At 29.4% G+C, this 19,460-nt stretch overlaps 1 protein-coding gene across 3 annotated transcripts in view; it reads left to right on the forward strand.

The window, feature by feature from the left end:
* The first annotated feature begins 4,655 nt into the window (after positions 1-4,655).
* Positions 4,656-19,460, forward strand: part of LOC126741008 (uncharacterized) — a 51,624-nt gene continuing 36,819 nt past the window's right edge. The window contains exon 1 of one of the 3 annotated variants that reach the window (XM_050447250.1): positions 4,656-5,372. In XM_050447250.1, coding sequence (XP_050303207.1) covers positions 5,244-5,372 — 129 coding nt within the window. In that variant the 5' untranslated portion in view covers positions 4,656-5,243. Of the gene's footprint in view, positions 5,373-16,076; positions 16,344-19,460 lie in introns of those variants that run through there. The other 2 variants (XM_050447252.1, XM_050447253.1) reach the window with 2 other exon arrangements.

Genomic DNA, 19,460 nt, shown 5'->3' on the forward strand with positions numbered 1-19,460 from the left:
AGTAGCATAAAATGAGCCCTAAAACTTAACTTGCCATCAGCAGTTATTCTTAAAGATATAAAAGTAGTAGTCTTGGAATAATTTAACAAAAGCAAATTAGAGTTGCATCAGGATTTACTATTTGTCAGGTCTGACGATTATGCTGTCTTTAGACTCTGGTGACCAATGGAATGTCAGAAGCTAATGATGTCTACAAAAGCCATATCATTTCTATAAACAGAACAAAAGGGACCCAATTTCTGAAATTCCCAACAGCTTTCCAGAACTTTTATGAAGAAGAGTTTAAATACGGTTTTTAGAACGACCGGATAAATAAAAAAGTAAACCAGAAGTGATAGCACTTCTAAGCCCATAATGAAAAAGGCTATTCAGCAAAATTCCATTATCTACACCGTTGTGCATTTAAAGGGCCACAGAATACCAACGCAAGAACGTTACCATCAATAATACCCAATTACAAATCCATCAAAGGCTCCAAAATTGCGTCGTTCGTATTATATCTCATCCATATTCCCGAGGGTACTTAATTGAATGTTATATTTACTATTTACGGGAAACTGGAAAGCTTTAAGAAGGTTTTTTTAGGGGACAAGTCATATGGATTTAAGGGGAAAATAAGGCAACAACTTAAATACATGCATTAATAATTGAACACAAACGTTAATGGTTTGCCTAATGTCTTAAATCATTCAAAAAGCATTTGCAATCTAATATCAAGTTTAAGCTTTATTGTTTTTAAACTTTACTTATATTGTTAACGAAGCATATAGCAATATGGGAATTATTATGAGGAACTCAATTTTTTTTACAAAATCTGATACAATTAAGTTTCTGTACCTATATTCAAATTCAAATTCAAAACAAATTTATTTATCATGAAGGTAAATAAATAATCATATACAAAATTGTAACATAATAATATACATATGTTGTACAACCCACCAAATACATGATAAATAGGACCATGCCTCGATTATAGAGAACCGTTTACACAGGTTCATCATAAGATAGAACCTGTGTGGTATAGCTCTTCAAAAACCTTAAAAGTAAAAAGTTAAAAAAAAGATTTTCTTGATTAATCGAGACATGCATGTGTTGAGTATCATATTCAAATATTTAAGTAAGGCGAAGCAGGCGGGGGTTCTGGATATGCAGGAAAGGTAAATTAATTAATATTTATAACAATAATAAGTAGACAGCAATAGAAGATCGAGCGGCTCAGCTCTTTTAATTTTTATTGTAGATTAGGTATTGTTTTTTTGAGAATCAAGCAGTTTATTACGAATATATTTTTTATATGCAGTAAACAGAAAACTTTTGCAATTAGCCGGAAGTCTATTCCAAAGTTGAGAGGCGAAAAAAATAAAAGATTTTTGAAAATTTGCTGTTTTATGTTGTGGTATCCTAAATAAATTTATAAATCTAGTGTTATGCTCATGAAGAAAATTTGTAAAATTGTTAGGTAAATATAATAGCTCCCTAGTTTTTATAACTTTATACACGAAGGAATACATGTGATATTTTCTACGATTTTTCATATTTAGAATTAAGTTATTGTTTAAATAAGGAGAAATGTGACTTCTAAATGGAATTTTGTAAGAAAAACGCATACAACAATTCTGAAGTTTTTGTATTGAGTAAGCGGAGTCTTCAGTCAATGAATCCGAATATACCACATCACAATAATCAAATAAGGATAAAACAAGTGTGTTACATAAAAAATATTTAGTTTTAGGAGGTAAATGATTTTTTAAGCCCTAAAGTTTTCTTAAGCGCATGTATGCAATTTTGAGCCTTTATACTTATGTGTTTCAAATAAAATACCGCTATCCTCTCATACTACTGGTAGCTGCTCATTACGAATTTTTGCATTTAAAGTTGTTGCTGCATTAAGGGCGTTCTTTCCACCACCCAGAAAAATTACACATGATTTAGACGAATTTAATTTCAAATTATGGTCGCAGGAAAAGTTATCTATATTTTCTAAATCCTTATTAAATTGTTCTTCTATTATGGGTAGAGTTTCACGTGTAAATGAAGTATACAGCTGGGAATCGTCAGCATATTGTTGTAACATTGAGTACTTTATGCAGGATTTCATATCTACAACATGAAAAAAGCAACGGCCCCAAAATAGAACCCTGGGGAACACCGATACAGGTTAATAACTTGATTTTTCAGTTGTAGAAGCCTTGTTGATTACTACGCAATTCGCTCCATTTTTAAGATATGACTTAAAGAAATCAATCGCGTTATTCGAAAAACCAAAATAATAAAGCTTTGCTAATAACATTTCGTGGTTTAAAGTATCGAAAGCTCTACTAAAATCCAATAATCCAAGACATGTTATTTCCTTTTTTCCTCATTTATCCTACAGTTATTAAGAAGGTGTACTAGACTAGTGGTAGTGCTAAAGTTCTTTCTAAAACCCGATTGGCAGTCCGGGATGATATTATAAAAATCAACAAAGCTGCATATTTGTTGGTGCACAAACCTTTCTAAAATTTTGTAATAAGCAGCTATTTAAAATATTTAATAATGGTTTTGTAAGATATGGTAGGCACATTTCTAGATCTTATAAGCCTATGGAGTCTTCACCTATTGCGTTACAGTGTATTGTTTTAATGATTTTAATTAATGTTCGCTCATCCAATTGTGTAAAATTTAGGGAAGACCTTGTGTTAAAATGCCTATTAGCTTTATAAAAATTAAGCTTTTCATTTGAAGTTGTATCCGCTGTAGTATTTAAACCTGAAAAATAGTTCCTAAGAGCAGTTTTTAAAAACTTGTCTGGTAAGCCAGAATTCCTCTTACAGCCAAGGTTTAATTTTCTTGCAGCATTCCAAAATTCTCTTCCATCCTTTTGGGACATTGTGTTGAAATAGGTGATTTTTTCCCTCGCAACAGCATGCTTAGTGAAATTCCTTAATTGCCTATAGTACTGGAGGTGTGCTTCAGTTTTTTATTTCAAATATCTACGATGAGCCTTATCTCTTTCTTTCATAAGAAATTTAATATTATTTGTAATCCACGGCGTAAACGAGCATGTTTATTTATTAATAATAATATATTCCTATTAAATATGTCAATCTTTTTATCTATATCTTGTGTATAATGTATATTATCTTGTGTATAATATATAATATATATTATGTATAATATTTATATCTCTATAGTAAGAGCACGTCTTGAATTGCCATGTATATTATATTAAGAAAGGTCCAGAAAAAGTTTTTTCGGTATTTATATTTGAAAGAAAATGAAGTCTATCCCTACTAAATACCTTATATTCGAATGTTTACTAGTTTTAACTTTTAAATATTTATTTAAAGAAGGTTAAATCACCCTGTGTTATTGATTTGCTAAATCTGTAATAATATTAGATATAATACTAATATTTGATGGAATTAATGAATATAAGAGTTCCTTATATCAATCAAAGAGTGCAAGGACTTTTTTGTGTTACTTATGCAGTAGTTCTCCCTTTACTTTAAAATTAAAAACATGTAATACTTTAACATTGCAACATGATTTGGATATTTTTGACCATAAGCTGTCCTGTAAGTACCTTCAGGTGTTGAATAGATAGATAACTCTCTGGAACATTAATTTGGCACAAGATGATCCTTTACGTTTATCAATTCCTAAATAAAAATCAACTTGATGTTATTAGAAGAGATGAAGAAAAGGGTCACGATTAAGTTAAATTAAGTTTGGAACCGGATTGTGAAACTTTGGAGCAATATTCAAGCAACTTATTAAAATTATTCACATATCATAAACAAGACATATCACGAAAAATGTTTTTTGTAAGCTTTTGAAATGTTATTCTTACTCATTCCTCTATACAGCGCATTTTAGTAAAATATTTGCAGCTACTATACATTGAACATCACTGGTAAAATTTATAAAATTATTTTTGTCCCAAAAAAAAATGTGTTTCTACTCACAGTGGGTGCCAACTAAATTGCAACAAAATATTAGAAACAGTCACAATGAACTGGAGAAAAAATACTTTTGGTTTTTATTTTTTTACGCCAAAACAGTTTGTTGTACGAAAGTAAGTCTAAGAACCAAATTTGGTCTAAGATAAATTGGAATTTCAAAAATAGTTTAGGTCTATAAAAAGTTTGAAGCACTTTTTTTCTTAGAAAATATTCAGTTCAAACCGTTGATAAAAATTTTTAAAATATTTTACGTCAAAAAATGGTTCCTAATAATGAAAAGGTGTTTACAAAATTTAGTAAATATATTATCTAAGAGTAATAAAAAATTATTATAAAAAACTCAGTTTTTTCTAAAATTTTTAACACCCTGTAGCTCAAAAGCTAATAGGTTTATGAAATTTATTGGTATAAAGTTTTCTGTTTAAAATTAACCGAGGATTCACACCCATTATTATCAACACCATAATTATTAATGAACACTCTTTAAATACCCTCTTATGATCTTGTAACCTTAGCATAAGATTAGCTTTAGCGCCCTCTGCGGACGATCGTGTGCATCCAAATTTCATGAGTAATCGGAATAATCGGTATCGACTCCTCCCTATTTTTGACAATATTAAAACTGTCATCCCTATCAAACTATCAATAATACAACAATTACAACATTACATACTACATACAACTTAATATTAAACATAATTACATATTTAATTTAGGAAAAAGATTTTAGGCTTAGGCTCAACATTTCATTTCATTCATAACACTACAGTACGGTCCTATCCATTCATTTAATGTTAATTTATTAGGATAAATATCACACAAGATAGATTTTTTTAATTTGTCTATTGCATTTATTAAAGTATTATGTATTACTAGGTACTTTAATTTATTTTAGATTTCTGTGTAGTGGAGAGTGAAAACAGTTCTGTGTTGACTAGAACAAAATGTATAACAGAGAAAGCTTTTAATAGTTGAGTGTTTTGCCCAAGAGGAAAATAAAATTATTGGAAAGGAATGTGTGTGTTGTGTCATATTATCTCACAGAAGTTCTTGTTTATTGATAAGTTATAAAAATAGACCTTATCCTCTATTGACAATATTATGATAAAACTGATAAAAGGTAATCCAGCTGATTACAATTGTCAAGGCTTTTTTTAATTCTCTCATAGATTCCTACTAGTACATACATCACATTCAGAAATATGTGTCTAGCCAATTTGGTAAAAACATCACATTGCTTTTAAATTAAGAAGGGCTGAGCATTTCTTAAAATCTCGAAAGCGGAGCATATACAAAATGGCTACGATTTCTGAAAAAATTGTTAGCAGCTCAAGTTCTAAAAAGGATAATGTGCCTCAATGGAAGAAGGATCTTATAGCTAGACTCAAAACACAGAAGGAGAGAACTGAGGAGATTCATGATGAGGTAAGCAATGCATATTCATATATAATTTTAAGATTACATTATGTTTGACACAATTTAATGTATTAAATAGAAGATTCATGAACCTAATACTATGTCTCTACACAAATAATAACTCTTGGCAAAATTTACATTAAATATGTAAACAAACACCATATGGCCATAATTCCTCAAATTTACATCATGTTTAGCTTAAAAATGGAAAGTTGCAGCTATAAAACTTAATGAATTTTAACAAAAAATGTTAACCTATTCATAATCCAACTGATTTTTGCAATCTTCTGATTAGGTTGGACCACATTTTCTTATTTAAATTGAAATGTTTATTTATATATTTATTTATTTGTTTATTTACTTAATAGACTTTACACACCTGCCAAGGTATGTAAAGAAAGCAAAAGCACACTAAATAATTATAAATAAAAAAAAACATTAAGCATTAAGGTCTATGCTATTTAATATCTTATTACAACCATGTAAGATACGGTAAAAAAGTGCACAATAAAGCTTATTATTGTTATACAGTAAAACAATCATATTTCCTCAGAATCAGATATAATTTTGGAATATGAAAGTATATCAGATCCAGGAAGGTACAGTTTTCATGTGATTGACTCTTAACACAAATAATATTAAACCCAAAGTTAGTCTCTGACTGGACAGTTATTGAATCTCTGCCCTAGTATAACATAGTCTTATGTTACAAATTACCAATTTTAAGAAAATCAATATTAAAAAAAAGCATTTTAAACTACATACTTACATTTGAGTGCCTTTTAAGATCTTTTAATTTGTGATTCTTATAGCTAAAAGGTATATGGAATAAAAAGTCTGCAGATTTTTGGTTTTTTATTGGTTTTATTTATTTAAACAAAAAAATAGGACTCCGTAATTATTACGAAATTTAAAAAAAATTAGATATTGATAACATAGAACTTTGTACCTTCAACTTAAATGAAATTAACTCGAATTCTTAAGGTTTAAAAGAATGCACTAAAACTCAAAAGAAATGAAAAAGCATTAAACATATCAAAAACTTATACCTAATATTTTATTTTTTGTTTGTGCTTACTCTACTAAAAATGGTCTCATAATAAGCTATGTCATTTTTTGGCATCCAGTTAAACATAGATTTTGCAGCATGTACTTTGTTTTGTGCAAGTGTTACTACAGAATCATTCTTTCTCAGTGTTTCGGGAAATATATCTTCACTAAGACTTTCTGCGGTAACATGGCATTGACGGCGACAACCATTTCTTAATCTTAAACTTAAAGATTTATATTCAGCATCAGAAAAGGAGACCCGATAGTTAATTTGAGAAAACGGTTGTTTGTTAAATTCTAAACCAACCACTTTTAAAAATGGAACAGATTTATAATTCAATTTAGCGGAATAGTGATTAAAATCAATAAAATCTTGTCCCTTATTTGAAGAATGGTATATGGTTTTCTGGAATTAACTTTAAGAAGTATCCTAATTAAAAAAATAGGAGATGAATATTCAGATTTAGGTAAAGTGCGCTCAATTGAGCTATGAACCGAATTGACTTCCTGGATGCACGAGTGACCTGGTACGGAAAATTTCATTGTAATCTTCTTTAAACTCGAGCTGACTTGTAAAAGATCAGCAATAGCATAACTCATCAAGCTATTACGATTTTGTGGGACGCAGCTATCGTTCCACAAAATTAATTCTTCTAATAGCTTCCGACCAAACTGCACAATAAACTTTTTGGTCCACTGAAAAATGTGCAGTCAAGTTGTAAAAGTTAAGTTTGGACTTATAAAAGAAGTTTTTTACGCCACCCTTTGGGCAAGTTAAAATATTTTCTAAGTCAAAATTTAAAATTGGTATGGTCACTTTCTTTGTCTTTTTTTTTCTCCTCTCTTATAAGATTTTTTTCATTAATATGCTTCTCAAATTCTTCTCTCTTTTCGTCAGTTAACCTATTTTCTTTTTTCTTTAATTCAACTTCGGCACACAGATCACATAAATCTTTTATTGGTTTATTAAAAGACTAATTAAACTCGGTACAGAAAAGGTCACGATATTTGTGAAATTTCACGGGAATTAGACCTTTTCCTGCTACATATTCTTCGTATATCTTCTAGGTATTTTCTTTTGGTTTCTGCCCGGCAATAATAACTCTCCATTACTGGAAACATTTTAATATGTTTTTTTACCAGATTTATCGACTCTTCAGGAATACACTTCTTTTTATGTTGTCCCTGTGTACTTTTATTGAGTGTGTGGGAACTCGTTGCATGATTATGGACGGTATATATGGGTTTTTGGCTCATACCCAGTGTTCCACAGTAAAAATCTTTGCAGACCTGTATTCTATTATTATTTAAAATAAAATAATAGCCATAAATATTATTTTTTCTTGAATTTTCCGAATTTTTTCCCTTTCTTCTTCTTTCAACTGTATACTTGGTCGTCGTATTTAATATAAACATTCTCTTTTCGTTGGCATCTAGCTTATAATAGTTTGAAAAAATTTCTTTTCTATCGTCTTCACCTATTTTTGTAGCACACTTAAAGTAACATCTATTCAAACAATATTTTTTTGTTACAAGTTTTCTAGCAGGACGAAGCTTTTTCTTGAGGACACGTATTCCAGTCCCCTATCATATTTTTCTTTTCGAATATTTTGTGCCCAGGATTTCTAGAAGTTCCTAGTTCTTTTACGTGAGAGCTTTTTTTTAGTTTTTTGCACCACTATATCGGGCTCTATATCTTCATTTTCAACAAGGTGTTGTACGGGGCTTTCAACTACGTGATTATTGGGCCGATCTAGGGGATCATCCACTAGATCCACTACTCCCTCGGGGTTTCTAAGGAGATTTATATGGGAGGTTCTATGGAAACTTCGTCAGGATGTTCTAGGGAGCGGTCCTGGGAATAGTCTGTAAAATGTGCCTCAGGGTTAAGTTGGGTTGGGAATAACTGCCGATCTACTGCACTGTAAAGTTATTTACAAATTTAATAATGATGATACCATGGCCTTAAAAATAACAGGTAAGAGCAAAAAGTTACCTGGAAATTTTCTCTTTCTTGTCAATGCTTTTATTGTTTAAACCCTCATTAAACTCAGGCTCTGAGTCCGAAGTCTCCGGTTGACAAGGAATATCAATTTTCTTGCCTTGTATTGTAATGCTAAAAATATTCGAATACCTATTCTTGGAACTATAAAAAAAACTTGTCTTAGACCTACCTTATGTGTTTTTTAGACTTCTTTTGAGGTGGTTTATATTCTGCATCTTTGTCAGAATCATAATCATCACAAATATCAGTTCCTTCATTACTGCTATTCATTTTTGATGTTAAAAAAATAATAATAATCAGACGAATAACACCAAAAATTTAGACTTACAAGGGTGTATGTTCAACATAGTTACTGAATTTTGAAATTTTTAGGACATACACCTTTGGTTTTTTTATGATTCTGAGATGTCTGTTTGCTTAATTTTAGTTTTAAAAGGTTCTATGTATACCTTATTACACATAGAACTGTGTTATCCCAAAATCTAAAAATTTCCAAATTTGTTACATACACCCTTGTAATACTAGGGCAGCGGAATGTCAAAGCTGACCAACATAATATTTACCATTTTTTGTTTACTAAAACATTCAATTTGTGGGACCATAACGGTGGTCTTACAAATGTATTTAAGTTTTATAAGAATGGAAATTTGTTTAAACATTTTTTAGTATTCTGGATAATGAAACCTAGAACCCCTTAAAGCATTGTAAATTACATGGGAATGGTGTATATCTAACTTTAAATGAGAATGGAGTGTGACTCCAAGTTCCTAACAGTTATCCTTAATTGTAACTTAAATATTGTCAATACAGTAAGAATAACTAATTGTATTCAGAAGATGTGTAAAAGTAAGGGAAAAACACTTGTTTTATATTACTGACATTTTATTATTCTTAAACCTATTCATCATATTTAAGTCATTATGAAGTATTATGTTGTGATCTTCACAGAAGATTTCCTTACCAATTTTGAAGTCATCTGCAAATAAGAGAGGGACAGCTGATAAAGCCATGTAAGAATTCAAAAATGATGCAGCTAATATCACATAACATTGTCAGTTAGAAAGGTATGAATGAATGTAATGAATGCATGTTTCAAAAAGTCACACAAAGAGAAACCCTTTTTCATTTATTTTTTTGATGCTAATAATATAAATTTTATCTAAATCAAGACCTAAAATAGTACATTTAAAATATTCATGTACCTAATTGCTGAATCCAAAGTCTGTATCTTAAAAACTCCTTAAATATATAAAATCTATTTTGTAGGTTTTTTTTTGTTGGTTGTGTTGAATGCATGTAATCATTTATGATGTTGAAAAGATTCAAATCACAATTCAAAGATAATTTTCACAAACTTAAAGATAGTTTTTATGGAAAGAAAACCACTGAAAAGCATAACTTTTATTTTACAGAAACCCATCTAAGGTAATAAACATTAGGTTTGTGGAGCATATCCACTGCATGTTAATATTATTCTCATCCCTAAAAAAACTGGGTTGGATTGACCTCAATATAAACCATGTTAATATGACATTCTAAATAAAGGCCCATTAACTCAAAAGTTAATTGTTACTTCCCCAATGATGGTTCAATTCAGTCCAATAAATAAAAGACCTCTAGGATGGCGGTAATTGAGAAAAACAAATAATTCTATATAAGAAAAGAAAAGATAATTGCTATCCTACTCAGAGGATGGATCTATTAGTATCATTATGGGTTAAAACATTTGCGGAGGAAATCATTATTGCAGATAATATAAGTATATAAATTATTAATCAGAAATATTACAGGCTAAAATTGTATTTATTTATTGAACGTTTTTGTAACATCATTGCTGATGAAAGTTAATTTCCAAAAATCAATAAAATATTGGAATTACTACATTTTATCTCTCTCCACTGACTGGAAAAAAACAGCTCATAAAGCATGTATATTTTGTTATCATTTTTTATGGTGAAAAATTACACCATGATGTATAAAATGAGGAGTAATGAAGTAAAACCAGATAAATCCACTTTTTAAGAAAACTGAGTTAATCAGGGATTCCTATTTCATTTCGCCAGATATTACCTTAGATTTAAGTGAAACCTGCTAAATCCCTTTTAAAATCGACCTCAAAGTCAAGTAAATCAAGAAAAACCAGATTAATCCACAAAATTAAATTGCAATTCATATTTCCGTTTTGTAGTGTTAAGAAAATTAAGAATAAATGTGTTACCATAATAATAATTAGGTTTTTATTTTACTTCTTTGCAAAGGAATGTAATTTAGAAAAAACGTATTTTTTTCTTTTTTCAGCAAAATCAGATAAAAATCAGATAATTTAAATTTTAAAAAAATTCTATAAAATAGAGAGAATCACAAAATGATGTTATTAACTACTAACCCATTTTCCCTTTTCAGAGGTTTTCACTGCAGTCGCCCAAATTAATCATTGAATAATAAGTAATAAAATACTTTTAATCTTTATTACAATCAAAACTATTGTAGGGTATGATCAAAAAGTAGTTTAATTTTTAATGTTTTTTTTAGACTACTGTTTCAATTGTAAATTTGTGTACAAAGTTCAACATTGACAAGGGCTAAATAAAAAACTTTTCAAATATTTCAGTACTATTTAATTAACTTAAAACTATCCTTAAAAACTAAATTTATAAGTATTAAACTGATTATTTTATTTATTAGTAGGTAAAATATAAAATAACAAAAGTTAATTGCTAAGAAAATAAAGCCTTTAGATAATTTCCACGTTCAGCAATTATTAATGTATAGGTATCATTGTCACGGCTAAAATAGTGCAATTACCACATTTTATAGAAGAATTGTTGACAATAAACTAGAGTTTAAGGTTTTAGCATAATTTACACTCCACAAATTATATAGCTAAATAAATTATAATGACATTTTCACACCAATAATTCAAAACATTAATTGAATATTAAACAAGATTTTTGTTTAAAATGTAGAGTAAAATAAATTAAGCTTTTTTCAGTCCAGAGTTTAAAATTAAATTATTCAGCTTTAAGATCATTTTCATTGAAAGGGAACCACTGAAAAGTAGAACTTTTATTTTAAAGAAAACCACCTAAGGTTTTAAGCATTAGGTTTATGGGAGTGTATCCACTGGATCTTAATATTATTATTATTATCATCCCTCTATTAAACAAGACTTTAAAATGAAGATAACTGTAAAAAAAACTATATAAACTATATAAGAAAAAAGAAGATGATTTGCTTATTATCATACTTCGAGGATATATTAATATCATTATGGATTAACAAATTTGTGGAGATAACCAATAGTGCTAATATGTAATGAAATCATCAAACCAATCATATTTCAGCCTAAAAATAGTTTTTCCAACATCATTGCTAATTGAAAGTCAATTTGCAAAAGTCATTAAAATATGAGGATAAGGTATTACATATTATCTCTCTATAACCGGAAAAAAAACAGCTCATCAAGCATGTATATTTTGTTATTAATATTAAACTGATCATTTGGTATGGCGAATGACATTCTTGGCATTGAGGGCAACAAAATTACACCATACATATAAAATGACTAATACTATATATAATATAGTAATATCTAAAGCTATGATATAAATTGAAAAAAAAATTATATAAAGTGGAGGGAATGGCAAAATGATGTTATTAACTAACCCATTTTCCATTGTTAGGTTTTCATCTCAGCCACCCAAATTAATCATTGAATAATAAGTAATAAATAACTTTTAATCTTTATTATGATTAAAACTGTTGTAGGGTATGATCAAAAAGTATCAAATTTTTTAACAGCTTTAAGATAAGTTATCATAAGTAGGGCTTTGCCTTTTAATATAATTTAGTTAGGGTGGTGGGGAGGAGGGATAAGGAGAAGTAAGTTTGTTTGCACATTATTTTGAGGATTTGAATGTTTTTTTATATTACTGTTTAAATGGGAACTTTATATACAGGATTCAAGATCGTGACGTGGGCTACATAGAAAGACTTTAGTACTAATTACCTTAAAATTATCCTTAAAAACTAAATTTATCAGTAATAAACTGATTTATTTTATAGCAATAAGTTCACTGCTAAGAAAATAAAGCCTTTGATAACCTATTAAATCGGATATGAACTTGTTATTGATATTTCACGTTTAGCGATTATTAATTTATAGTTATGATTGGCGGTGTTGTAATATTATTCACGACCATTGTCATGGCTAAAATAATGCAATTACTACATTTCATACATGAACTTTTGTTACTAAACCAGGATTCGGGTCCAAAAAGCATAATTATTACAATAATTATGGGATCTTAAACTAAATGTTTAAATAAAGGATAATTTAGGTAAAGGACATTTACTTGAAAATAATTAAAAAACAAGGAAGTCACCAACACATCAAAATAATGGGAAAAAAAATTATTTGGCTAGTGTTAGTATGGCCAATGTTGCTTTTTCCTCTCAAAATCATTCTTACTAATTTTTTTTAGACATTGAAGACAAGATAAAGAGAAAAAATTCATTAGCAACTTCATATAGCATTATTAGCAAGTATAATACTTAAGCAAGTTGCTAAGAGTTAAAAAGTATATAACTAGAGTGTTGAACAGATCATTTATTCCATCTCCATGGATCTGACTATATTTTATATAAATATATTTTATTTATTTCACTGGTTCCTCGGTTTTATAATCATGTAATGTAAAAACATTGAAAATAGGTTATTATTACCATATGTTATGTTAATTAATAAATAATAATATTATAAGTCATTGAAGTCTTTGATCTTAAAATAAATTTTTAATCGGTTACACATTAAGATGATCCTACTCTTGATCTTTGCACGAATTATTTTGTGTTTATAGTAGTGAGGGCCTGCAAAATGGCAATATAATTTTGTTTTCTAATTTCTGAAAAACATTTATAAATAATTTTCCTCAAAGGATGAAGATTACTAACATTTTATTTATTATTTAGATATTATGCATTCATTTGCTTAATTCCTGAATTTTTTCTTATTTTTTTATTTTCTACTTAACCGTATTTGATCCATTTCCATTATTTTTTGCTTTTTAAATTATTATTCTTGCCAGATAACTATATTTATATATTAAGTATTTAACTAAGCGTTAGAACAGATGGGGAGGGAGGTTTTGATGAGGATATTTATTTTTCATGGACAATGTGATCAAATATCAAGAACATGTAGAAAATTTAACAAAATCTATCCAGATTTACCATCAATGAATCGGCGATAGTTTGTAAGGTTAGAAAATAATTTTGTTAATTGTGGCTCTAAAAAAACCTAAATATAAGAAGTCTAGTTACCAATGAAGAATAATATGAATATATTGGTAGATTTTAAATAACATAAGTACATTCTGCTAATTTTTTAGAAAGTGTTGTAAGTAATTTTTTAGAAAATCTGCCATTTCAATACTTTTGTACTTGTTGTTTTCAATTTGACAGAGCTCAGCCTCACTGTTGAGGTAAGTGTATCACGAGAACTGTACGACATGTTCGATGATAGATCGTTTAGGCGTATGGGCCCGTGGGATTGGCCGGCGAGATCGCCAGATCTGACACCCCTTGATTTTTATTTCCGGCGTAATGTAAAAAAAAGGGTGTGCGCAACACCAGTAAACACTAAAGAAGAGCTATGTCAGCGAGTTTTTATGTTCTTGCTATTATTTGAGCACATTGTCCATAGAAAATAAATAGTCCTATGAAAACTTTGAGTAGTTAATAATAATGTTCCTTTTTTTAAAATTAAGTATATTATAAAACCTAATAGTAATACTATAACTGAAACTGTCAACATTGTAACATTTTCATAGCTAACTAAGTAATTTACAAAATAAATTTTTTTTAAATTATCAAATTTTATGAAAATAAGTATTTACTTCTAAAACGTGGCTACTACTACTAAACTAGGTATAGGAATATGTTATATTAAATTAAAGGTATTTTAACTGTCCCTTAGAATATAAAATAAAATATTCATTAAAGGGCGTTCCATTAAAAATATGGATATTGTAAAATATTTAACTTCGTTTCACACATTTTTCTGCTGAAATCTAATCTTAAAATTGTTTTCTCTTGTATAACATTTCCTCTACCATGATAAAGTTTATCTTAAAAATTTACCCTCTAATGATTTTAGGCAGGGAGATAATCCAAAGATAAGAACATTTTTAAGCTTAAATATTCCCTATTATAAGTCTTTCACTGTACGTTCATCAACCTGATTACTTTGATGGCAGCTGCATGTCGATACACCTTGCAATGGTGCCAGATTATTTTTTTGATAGTACTGGTTTAATTATTGCCATCACAATTGTAAAATAATAAGTCGATAAATACTAGTCACTAAATACTGCCCTTCTGGAGAAGATATGATGAGAAAACAATATTTTTTTTATGAAATGAAACCTCTGGAATCTATAATTTATGTTTCTTATCCATGTCTGCAATAAGTGTTAATTTGAGGATATCAATGATACACTGGAAAACCCAAGTGAAAATCGGTATGCTTTACTTGTTGAATTCAAGCTGAAAAATAAAGCAAAAGCTATTCCCAAATCATAAGATTTAAGTACAAATTTGTGTTAAAAGGTTTTACAAGAATTGCACAGCTGCTTGCTCTTATATATAAAAATACCAAGATTAAGTGACAAATACCAAGAATGTTAATACAAAACAATGTTAAACCAAATGAATGATTAAACTAATCGAGCAATAATAATGAAAATAAAAATAACACAATCAAAAAATGCGTATTTTAATGCCAGTGGTGAATTGAAATAATAAGGTTACAAATGAATCCATTTCAGGATAGTAGAGAAGTATTTTACTTAACTTCTGGCTAGCAATTTTAATAGGAATTCTGTTTAAAAAATGCAGTGATCACATTGTTTAGTTAATCAAACACCTTTGAGAAGCCACGATCTTCTTAGTTAGGGTATCATTTTCAAAAGCCGCTAACAAGGTTATTTCATAGGAAATAAGATGAATGGAAGTGGAACTACTTATAAACCCATGTCTCATCAAACATCCAGCTCAGCTGATTGAATCTTAGGGATTGCTGACTGCTGTGAAATACTCCTATTGTTTTCAATACACTCCCCCTTTCTAGAAACACACAGCAACTTATGGACCACAGGATAGTTTTCATGGTAGCTTAGATATGTTTCAAAACATCTCACATAGAACGGAAAACAGAATTTTCCTCAATGGGTAAATTCTATATTATCGCATTATTATCAGAATAAATAATATCCAAATAAGCAAGCAATTCTTTGTCCATTAACAGCAACTTTGTGATTATAAAATAAACTGTTTGTAAGGTTGAAGATTGTGTTTGTCTGTAAATTATCAGACATATGTTGCAGTCCTCATGCGACATATGTATATGTTTATTATATAGTTCTTATAATCAGAGTAAAAGTAATAAAATAAGGTAGTTTTGCTGCAACGAATGCAATGTAAAATCATGTTCTTTTTTATTTAAGATAGATTTATTGATTTGAAACTTGCAAATGCATCATAAAAGTCTAACGAATGAATTTAAAGTTACGATTTTGACAAACGCTTGGCAACCTAGCAAACCTGTTCGCGGTCACCCGAACCCGAGAGCTTGATTCAAGCGTTTTTCCGCTGAAATCGAAGTACCAGAAACCAAACGAGTCGTTCCATCGTCGACCGAACCTTGGATTCGGTACTACGAACACACGGACGGGTTAACGCTTTACAATCGGTTTGTTTTGTCTTTATTTTCGAGTTTTTTCACTCGTTGATTTTGTTTTTTTTTTTGTGAATGGAATTTGATATGTGCGTTCGTGGTTTGATTCCGAGTGAAAACTTTCAGTGATTTTTTTTTAGACTAATAGTTTTGATTTTAACGGATTGTATTAATAGTTGCAATGGTTCAGGTAAGGCTTTGTTTTCTGAAATCTTTGTTTATATTTTTTTTCTTAATTAAAATAAAGTCAAAACTATTCTAAGTAAATATTAAGCGAATTGCTTAGAACAAATATTTTTTATTTTAAAAAACATAATTGCCAGAAAACATGCTGTTATTTCCTTGAAAATCTTAAAAATATGTAAAACTATTTTTAATAATTGACTAAGTTGTTATTTTTGTTAAACTTAATATGTATTTTTTTAGCTAACAATCCGCCCACTGCAATAATTATAATTTGATAATCTCCTCCAAAATGTCATGATAGTGTGAAATAAATAAAACTTTTAAAATCATTTCTATTATTAATTTGTTCACATATGTATGATGCGTTTATCTGATACCGGACCCATGTGTCATGTGTCAATTCTAATAACGAAACATGATATGGCTGAATTTGTTTTAGTTGTTTGTCGATAACGTAATGTTTAATATATACCAAAAAATGATATGACACTAAATTGTTGCAGGTTTAGCCTTGAATCATTTATTTTGTTTCATGAAACATAAGAACAGACATCCTTTATGCAGTGTATTCCTGCTTAGGTAGAAAAACTTAAAAGTTAATTTGCGTTATGGATAACCTTAAACGTACCTGATCCTATTTTCAGTATTCTAAGCTTTAATAAGTAACTGAAGCTCTTATACTAACTTTCAGAAAAAAAAATCAATCCTAAAAATAGTATTTTACCTGTCAAATTTAGAAAAAGTGCTATTTCTATATTTGATATTCTACTATTGATATTTCTAAATACAGGGTGCTTACAAAGTTAGTTTATTCTTTTTCTAATTCCAAAAACTTTTTTACAATGATATTTTGTAAATTAGGACTTGCTTGAAGTATATCTATTTTTGTTTAATTGGGTTACAATTTCTATAAACTAAATAGTGTTACAATATTTTGCCCCTAAGTGTTGACACTTACAGTATCGGACAAAATTAGAGAGACTTCTCTATTTGCCAACTCCAATTTTTTGTACTTGAAATAATATTAATATTTGTTAAGCAGTGTATACCGGAGTTGACTACAATTATATTATCAACAATTCATTTTTGTAGCTCATGTTTACATTTATTTAAAGAATGTTTTTAACATTGATAAAAAATTACTGCGACAGAATTAAAGAGACTCATTTTGTATTTAGTTTCGCTGAAGTCGCGATTAGTTTAATTTCTGTTTATTAGTTTGAGAATATCATTAGCAATGCCTCGTGGTAAACATTATTCCATAGACCTAAAAGAAAAAATTATAGAAGCCTATAACTCAGGTCGCTCACAAAAATTAATAAAAGAGCAATTCAACGTCAGTAAACAAATGGTTTCCAGAACAATAAAAAATTATCAGCTCCGTGGAAGAGTGACAAACCTTAAAAGAGGTGGCCGCAAGAGAAAAACCTCAGTACTGCTGCACAGGAGAATTAAACGACTAAGTCAGAATAATCCGCGTCTATCTTCAACACAGATTTTGGCTGAATTGGAGGCGCCTGGGGTTTCATCCAGGACTGTGCAGCGGCGATTAGTGGAGGCGGGGCTTCCTGGAAGGAGACCAGCAAAAAAACCCCATCTATCAAAAAAAAATGTAGCTGCTAGAATGTTATTTGCAACACGTCACCGTTACTGGACAGCTAAGGACTGGAATAAGGTTTTGTTTAGTGACGAGTCTAAATATAATATTTTTGGAAGTGATGGAGCGCAGTTCGTACATCGCCCAGCAAACAAAAGGCTTGATCCAAAATATGTTTCTGGTACTGTGAAGCACGGAGGTGGCAATTTAATGGTTTGGGGTTGTTTTTCGGGTTATCGAATGGGTCCTATCCACAAAATTGAGGGCACTATGGATAGATTTATGTATCGGACTATACTGGAAGATGTAATGTTGCCTTACGCCGAATGGGAAATGCCGCTAAGATTCACGTTCCAACACGATAACGACCCCAAACATACGGCCAAACTTGTGAAGGAATGGTTTTTGGCTAACAAAATTCAAGTTTTAAAATGGCCACCGCAATCGCCGGACTTAAACCCAATTGAAAATCTTTGGGAGATTATAGAGAAAAAGATTCGCACTAAAAACATCGGGAATCGTGCTCAATTATTTGAAGAAATCGAGAATGCCTGGAAATCAATGGATCCGGTTGTAATTTCGAATCTCATTGGATCGATGCCGAATAGATGTGAAAAAGTGATCCAGAATAAAGGGTACTGGACAAAGTATTAGGTTAGTTTCATTAGTATAGGGTACAAATGTACTTTAAGGATAAGTCTCTCTAATTTTGTCACACAGAATTTTTTGCATTTTTTTATTTTTCCTAATAAATCTTGAGAAATGTTTTTTTTTTTTAAGTGCCTTTTTACTACTACTTCAAAACATAACATCCTTCAGCACAAAAAGAGGAATTTAATCATTTTTATCTTACATAAAAGACGTAAGTAGTCGAGTCTCTCTAATTTTGTCCGATACTGTATATATGCTTAAACATTTAAAAAACATTTAATACATACATAAAAAATATATAAAAACCAAAACCCATAGTTTATTAATCTACACGCTACCAGCGAAACTAAATAACCCTATAACATAAATACCTTAATATTTGCTTCATGTTATCTCATAGTAGTATCTATCCTAATCTATATATAAACAAAATATAGATACCCACATCACCACACCAGATTTTCTTTATAAAAAAGTAAATAATTCAGATAAGTTATGCATTTTATACATTTTGCATTGCTTTTGCATTTTTTTTTAATGAACACATTATTTCATTAGGTATTAAATTGAAAATCTTTGGTCCTAGATAATTAAACATTACAACAAGTATACGAAAAGTGTAATACACTATTCTGCTTTTTGAAATTTAAAGACAGATAAAGTTTCTATTTCTAAAATGATCCTTCTGATTTGACAATAATGAAATCCTCCGCAGGTATAAAATTAAGGTCCATAATATACAAATCCATATTCAGTGCTTGAAATGAAGTCTGCACTATTGTGTGAAATTATCAAATAGTAACTTTGTTTATTTTCGTTTGATTAAAATAATGATAAAAATACTTCAAAATATGATTACTGTTAGTCCTTTCA

Source organism: Anthonomus grandis, chromosome 10 (genome assembly GCF_022605725.1).
Source record: "Anthonomus grandis grandis chromosome 10, icAntGran1.3, whole genome shotgun sequence".
Taxonomy (NCBI): domain Eukaryota; kingdom Metazoa; phylum Arthropoda; class Insecta; order Coleoptera; family Curculionidae; genus Anthonomus; species Anthonomus grandis.